This window comes from Phytophthora infestans, genomic scaffold, assembly GCF_000142945.1.
Source record: "Phytophthora infestans T30-4 supercont1.11 genomic scaffold, whole genome shotgun sequence".
Classification (NCBI taxonomy): domain Eukaryota; phylum Oomycota; class Peronosporomycetes; order Peronosporales; family Peronosporaceae; genus Phytophthora; species Phytophthora infestans.
In genome coordinates, this window is record NW_003303748.1 from 551536 (window position 1) to 559233 (window position 7698).

Here is a 7698-nt window from a genome sequence, read left to right on the forward strand (position 1 = left end):
GCGCGAGAAGCACACACCGAGCAGCCTCCACGTTGTCGACGAACAACTGTTCTTTCTGAACAAGGGCTCGTTCATAGATGCCCCTAGAAGTGTGGCCGCCCACAAGGCCACGAGGAGCGACAAGAAGCTCTAAGAAGAGGTCAGCCCCAGAGCTCTCCTCGGGAGGCCAATACCCTCTTGAGTTGATGGCAGCTCCCTGGTTGACGGGTGCCGCCACCGAACCCCCACGCACACGCTGGGCAGCTTGGAAATCCTCCTGCTGCTGGTCGAGGTCATTCGAGACCTCCCGGGGCTCAACAATGGCACCCTCCTCTTCCTCTTCTTCCTCCTTCTCCTCCTCTTCATCCGAGGAGTCGAAGAGACTCTGATAGGAGCGTCGAGTCTCCTTCTCCTCGCGGAGTGGAGACTTAGAGGCGGTACGCTTCTTTGAGGGCTTGGCGCCTTCGGCTTTAGAGGCCTTAGCGCGCGCAAGACCCTCGGCAAGCGAGAGACGTTTGCGAGGACTCCCTTCCTCATCGCCACCGGCTTTGGGAGTGCCCTTAGCCTTAACGGCCGGACTCTCAGAGCGCACAGAGGTCCTGGGACTGTGATCACCGTGATCACTAGCGGACGACTGCACGCTGTCTTCTTTGTGCTCACTGGGCACTGGGCTGTGCCCTCCCACAGAGCCCGCAGGAGCATCATGAGTGCTCTCGAACTCGGCATCGTCCTCACTGCCCGAGTTGAACTCATGTTCTACGAACCGAGGGTTCGGACGATTGTCTGAAGACGAGGGCGACGGACTGCGGCGCCTGCTTGCGCGCTTGTCCGCAGCCGCGTCACCCGAGGATCCGATAGCCTCGGAGGCCACCTGAGTAGCCTCCTTGAGTGCAGAGCCTTTGCCGTGAGGCTTAGTGCTCTTGGCCTGCGCCTTACCGGCTGCAGCCTTGGAGCGTGTCTTAGCACCGCTCTTAGCAGTGCCACGAGGCATGGTACCGGTCGAAGTGGAGACCTTGACGAAGAGCGCACAGGCTGCTGCTCGAGGCTCTAACTGTAAAGTGAGCCTCCGCCGCGCTCGCGCGGCCGAGTCGATGGTTTTCGACTTTGAGAATAAGAGTTTGTGACGAACACCTCTTCATTCTGATTGGTCGGTAAACCGAACCTAAGTGGGGGAGGATGTAACGGGGTACGTAGCCCTAAGTGTACCCTGGTTACATGAAGTGTGACACTTCACACTTCAGGTGTATGACACGTCATACTCCGGGATATTTGGTACAAGGTACCAAGGTCGTTCAAAGCCAACCATTGGTCAAACGATATTGCATTTCTATAGGTAACTTATAGTTTGTATTAAACCCAAACTTAACCTACCTATAAATATACTCAGTTTACAATCTACCTTATTTAGGTCACTTCGCTCTCTTTAACTAAAGAGGGGACCTGTGAACTGCCGTTCACTGAGAGTTTGTATACTCTCGGAAGATAACTTCCTCTAGCGCAAGGTGCTGTGTGACCCCGTCAAATATATAATGTAGAATGTAAACTGAGTATATTTTTAGGTAGATAAAGCTTGGGTTTAATACAAACTAAAAGTCATCTTTAGAAATGCAATGTCATCAACCAATGGTTGGTTTTGGACGGCGTTGGTACCTTGTACCAAATATCCCGAAGTATGACGTGTCATACTTCATGTAACCAGGGTACACTTAGGGATACGTACCCCGTTACACACGTGCTCGCGTCCTTGATCAGGCGTTCTCGATCTGGAACAGCCATTTGCGTACGTCCTCTCCCCTCTTGTCCGTGAGCTTGGACAGATTAGTCGGCACTCGTGTGCGATCTGCCATCACTTGATCGAGCCCGTCGAACTCGGCTTGCAAAGAAGAGTTCATCGGTTTGGCGCTCTCTTTGTCAGGTGGATCGTGACCAACAAGTGCTACCAGTATATCTGGCCCGAGGAGCTTGGGGTAAGGCGCACTCAAAGGAAAGTGCCGCCCCCGCAATTCAGACGATTGGAATCTTCTAGAAGCTTCCACCACCGCCCTACATCTGCTTTTGTATTCGTTACTATCCTTTACTAATTCCTAGTAGTACTAACCGCTCATTCCTTTAGGTCAATACTATCAAACAATCGGATACATTGGGTCTATGAAAACGCTTGCGTGTCATAAAGATCCACTAACAGGTGAAAAAGAGAACGGTACACGGCCGGCTAGAAAGACCTATAAAGAAAGAATTTTACCTGAACGATGCGGACCTAATTACACATGACTGTTGTTTAAACACGAATAGCACTTTATGTGCTATTTTCGCTGTGTTTTACGCGATACAAGCTTTCTGCAAATCGACTATTTCTTTGCAGCAACCACCTACTGGGCAAAATCGCTCTCTATCCGTTAAGCTACAGCAGCTTCCAATATTATTCGCTGTAGGTAACCAATGTACAATGAAAAAATTACACTCGATGGTCGTGGAGTAAAAGTCTTCTATCGCTATCGTGAACAAACTACAGCAGACGTACCTTACTGTTTCTCGAGTAGTTTAGCGGCTTGCATCTTGATCGCTTTCCCCATTTATGGTCGATTTTAGCTAAATGACCACCCCAAGCAACTCTCCAAGAAGAACTTCAGTTGCAGGAATTATCCCGTCCGATCAAGAGCGGGAACTCTGTATCAGTAAGAATACCATTCGCTAAGTAAACATTGTAGTGATATACAGCAATGAGTAGAAACTATTTCGATCAAAGTGCAGGCCCAAGGCCTCTCCATTGATACCGGTAGAGCCTTCTTTTTGCAACAACAAAAAATAAAGGAAAGTGGCTGTCTGATGGCTCAGCATCCTATGCCTTCGAGCTGCGAGGCCAATTGGTTTAAGATCATTTTTTCAAAATAAAAGACTATTCTATACTAACTTCCTATCTTCAGTGTAGTTTTCTTTTACGAAATCTTATTGAACCGTTTTAAGATCCATTAAGCCAAAACTTTATACAAGCACCAATCAAAATAACCCATGGGCTTAAATAGCAATGAAGGTTCATGTCGAATGAAAAGCCGCGATTCTGTGCTGTAAGTTATTATCTGAGCCGATGTAGGCGTGCAGTATTATTTAAGTCTGGATTTTTTTTGCTTCGCCCTAAAAAACATTGACATTTATGTATTTAGAGATGCCCTAAGCGTTTCATCTTGAAACGCAAAAATCTAAGTTCGTTGAGGTTCTGCTGCAAACAAGCAATACAGAATGGGTCTCACATACTCTTCTGGTAGCTATCATTTAAATAGCACACGGCAATACATGAAGTCGAGCCACATTTTGGCCGCTCTTTACTGGTACATGTACACGTACGATACTTCAGTTTTTGTAGGAATAAATCCGTTTGTTTATGGTCATCCAAAATTGTGCTTATTCATACAGATTGTTCATCAAGCCCGAGTTCAGCATAAAGCCAAAAGCCAAACACAAGCTTACCGACTGGAACTGTGGAAAGGGTCGGACACTCGTTTCTTCCTTCCGACGCCGTCACTTTACAATCTTTTTTTTATCATTTTGTTTGAAGCAATGCATTTTCTCACAATCGTGAAGGCAATCTCCCCAGCAGCTGTCCCTTACAAACACGAAGTCAAAGTCCGTTGTCTATTCGTCCTAGAATTTCAGGATGGCGACAGTCGTGCCTGACTGACTCAGTTGACATTTCACTGCGACCGGAGCACCTTAAAGGCAGAACAAACCATGTCGAAAGAGCGGTTCAGTGTCAAGCCTTATCCAGAGTTGCAGGTGTCCGAAGAGGAGCGCAAACAGTTAATCGACCTCGTGAACAACTTCGTGAAAGGTCATTTCCAGGAATACGAAGATTTCGTAATCGTCAACAAGAGCCAAGTGGATGTGAAACGCTGGAAGCATGTCAAGTCCAAGGACAACCAGCACGTGTACGCCGAGCGTCCTCAATGGGAGAATAGAGACCGAGACACGCGTGCCATGTCTTGGGATCCAGCCACCGCAGCAGCAGAGAAAGGGTTACCGGTTGTTCTGAGTGTTGGGACGCTAGTTGGAGACGTCGACGACGTCATGTTCGGAGTTGTGAATCCAACTCTAGACGTTATGCGGATTAAAGCCTCGTACGTGCATGATCTCGACAGTGCCTCAGTATTGTGCCCCGTTGTCGAACCTAGTGTGGACGCACCATTCGAATCTCTAGTCATCAAGTGGATGACGATCGACCTGCCTCTACAGTCCACAAGTCTCGTTAAAAGTCGCGACTTCGTCTACATTGAGGCCACGGGAGTCGTACATTTCTCGAATGGTGAACGCGTTGGATACCATTTGTTACATTCTATCGATTTCCCGCAGACCAAACCGTTGCCCTCTATGATTCGAGGGAATCTTTCGGTGTTTGGATTCTTCCGACAGATCGAGCAGAATACTATTGATATCTACGCGAGCGGTACAGTTGTCCCTGGCGGGAAGATCGCACGGTTTCTATCGGTCCAAGTGGCGGCGGAAGCGCTACTATCAGCGACGAATTATGTGTATTGTGGCCAGATGAAGAAGTTATCGTGGATGTTACAACACCGACACTCGTCTTTCGAGCGACAAGACCAGACACGTAGCGAGACTTGTGTGGTATGCGAAAGAAAAGTGACCAAAGGGATCCGAGGCTTCATTGGCGCTAGCACGTGCAAACTGTGCTACGGCTGTGTCTGTTACTCGTGCAAGGTCCGCAAGCGTATCAGCTTCATCGCGATGGATGATCAACTTATTCGACGAAAGATTTCTTTCTGTACGAAGTGCGTGAGTGAGGCGACCAAGTGGGATGCGAAAGAGGCAGCGAAAGACCAAGCGACAGGATACCGAGCGTATAAAGCCTTTTCGACTTCCTCGCAGTCCGATACTAGAAGTACTGCATCTTTGTTGTTCTTTGATTAGTGCAGATTATTTGAATGTTAAATTATTCATTGCTCTTGGGAAGTTACGTCATAAAAACTAAATTGGCGTTACCTGATAAGGTGAGACCGGTAATGCGCTTGTTTTAAGCTTACCGTACTGTACAGCTTCGATGTTAAAGTCTTAGCTGTCAAAATAAATACATTTACTTAGTACTGCGAAGTTCTTCTCACGTTGAGCCATTCAATGTACTGTATTGTCCAAACAGCTATAACACCGAAATATATGTCAACTTCGGTACTTAAATTAGCTGTAAAATGATACCAAATATCACTTGTTGTCGTTTTTGTTGCCAACGAAGCATCGCATCAGATTTATTGAAAAAAATTAAATTTAAAAGCTTCAGAGACCCAATTCAAAAAGATTAGGGCACGAAGATAACTGGCATTTGGAATTGCGTTAGAAGTTCGGTCTTTGCTTCTTACCAAGATTTTCAGCACCTATTATTAATTCGCGAGAACAAGAATGAAGAGATCATTCCGAGCTCGTACAAAATAGAGCTTGCGCCAAGAAATTATGAATACGTTTCAACCAGAGCTTGAAGTCGTGCATGGTCCAGTGAGATTGGTCAATGATTGTCGGTATTATAATCAGTGCATTCGCTATCGATAACCGAAAAATCCGACTTAAGTTGCTGTGTTTGGGAGCGCTGTTTCAAAAACATCTCAAACGCCAGAGAGATAGCCGTGTGCTGGTATGATTCCAGCGCTCGTAGAGACGCTTCTTTTCTCGAAAACCGACTTCAGATACCGGAAGTTGAGTGGGAATCCGATCGAAAAAGAAAGATAAAATAGTTCAAGCGCGTTGTTCTCGTTCGTCTTTTTTTGTGTTGATACAGAGCCCGAGTTAGCATAGAGGTTTCAAAATAGCGTTTGGCAACTTTAAGTCTCGCAGATTTCACTTTTTTCTGAAATATTTTAATATTTCAACGCTGAGTCGACCGTAAAAAGCGCCTCAAAGCTTTGAGAGAACGACGTAGCGACGTCTGATACAGCCATAAAACGACGCTAGATTGGGGAGACGATACATTATGAAGTACAGTATTCATAATGTGTCGTCTCCCCAATCTGCCTCATTTCTTTTTACCTTTATGTGGGAAATTCCACAGTATAAAGAGGTCTGTAGCTCAACAGAAACAGTTTATGACAGCATAAAAGTAATTTGTTCCAGCTCGACGTTCAGACGCTCACAACGATTCTAACTATGGCGTATGCTTCACAATCCGCAGTCGCTTTCCAAGCACAAGTTTACGATCCGTGGCTCTATCGAGATTTGACATCAAGAAGGTTTGGGGCAATCGATGCTTTCGAAGCTGTACGTACGTGTACAGTATTAATACATGTATGAAAACAGCACAACGCTGCGTTCGTCGATCACACGATAGGTTTGTTGCACCACGGGACCGACAGTCAGGGACTTGCACGGAAGAAAGACAACAGCGAGCGAATGGCAAAAGACCGGTTCACAGTTAATCCTTACCCGGACCTCCAGGTACCTGAAGCAGAGCGCGAGCAGCTAATTAAACTTGTTGATGGATTCATCGCCGATCATTTTGAGGAATACGAGAACTTTGTCGTCGCCGATAAGCGGCAGGTAGACGAACAACGTTGGAAACACTTGAGGACTAAAGACAAGCTGCATGTATACACACAGCGACATGAAAAGGATTCTCGCAAGAGTGATACCACCACTCCATTGAAGGATATGCCAGTGTTGATGCGCGTGGGAACCCTAGTTGGCGAGCTGGACGACCTCATGTTTGGCGTTGTAAACCCTACGTTGGATACCATGCGCGTCAAGGCGTCGTATGTACACGATCTCGACGCTGCCTCGATATTGTGTCCGATTATCGAACCAAACAACGACGAACCGTTCCGGTCACTTATTATCAAATGGATGACGAGCGATGCGCCGCTACAGTCCACAAGTATCGTGAATATGCGGGACTTTGTGTATATCGAGGCGACGGGTGTTGTCCACTCCAGTAATGGCGACCGTGTCGGGTACCACTTGATCCATTCGATCGAGTTCCCACAGACAAAGCCGAGACCTGACGTGGTACGTGGGAATGTGTCATATTTTGGCTTCTTTCGACAGCTTGAGCACAACGTTCTCGATGCATTTGGGTCGAGTACATGTGCCCCCGGAGGCGACGTGATGCGGTTCATTTCGCTCCGTGTGGCTTCAGACGCTCTTCTCTCGGCAAAAGATCTGGTGTATTGTGGACAGATGAAGAAAGTATCGTGGATGCTACAGCGTCAACACGCGAGTGAGCGCCAGAGTCAACGTGACGAGAACTGCGTCATGTGCGGTAAGAGACCGACGTCAGGACTTCTGCGTGGAATCGGCAAAAGCACTTGCAAGCTCTGTTACGGACGTGTGTGCTCCTCGTGCAAGATTCGAAGACGCATCACTTTTATTGCATTGGATGGCAAGCTTACACGGCGAAAAATATCATTCTGCTCGAGGTGTATTAGCAAGGCTACAACGTGTAGCGCGAAGGAGGCTGCCAGGGACCAAGCTACCGGATACAAGGCTTATAAAGCCATGTCGACATCGTCCATGTCGGATACGATCTCTGGAGACGAGATGGTCTAATTATGTTCTCGTTACGATCTTTCATTGTTGTTTTAAACACAAATTGAGTTTTGTTTGGTGAGTTGAGAAAAATGCGTCGGGGTGTAACGGGGTACAATCTAGTGTGCCCTATGTTAGATAAAGAGTGACCCGTCACTCTTGTGGACACCTGGTACACGGTGCCAGGTGCAGACGCCTATAGTA

The 7698-nt window shown here is 47.1% G+C and overlaps 2 protein-coding genes across 2 annotated transcripts; both read left to right on the forward strand.

The window, feature by feature from the left end:
- Nucleotides 1–4041: 4041 nt before the first annotated feature.
- Nucleotides 4042–4899, forward strand: PITG_07417 (uncharacterized protein; the record flags this gene model as incomplete). The annotated part of the gene is made up of 1 exon (XM_002904397.1): nt 4042–4899. The coding sequence occupies one exon, from the start codon at nt 4042–4044 to the stop codon at nt 4897–4899; it is 858 nt and encodes a 285-aa protein (XP_002904443.1).
- Nucleotides 4900–6621: 1722 nt separating this feature from the next.
- Nucleotides 6622–7190, forward strand: PITG_07418 (uncharacterized protein; the record flags this gene model as incomplete). Its single annotated transcript, XM_002904398.1, has 2 exons — nt 6622–7048; nt 7147–7190. The coding sequence occupies 2 exons, from the start codon at nt 6622–6624 to the stop codon at nt 7188–7190; spliced, it is 471 nt and encodes a 156-aa protein (XP_002904444.1).
- Nucleotides 7191–7698: the final 508 nt, after the last annotated feature.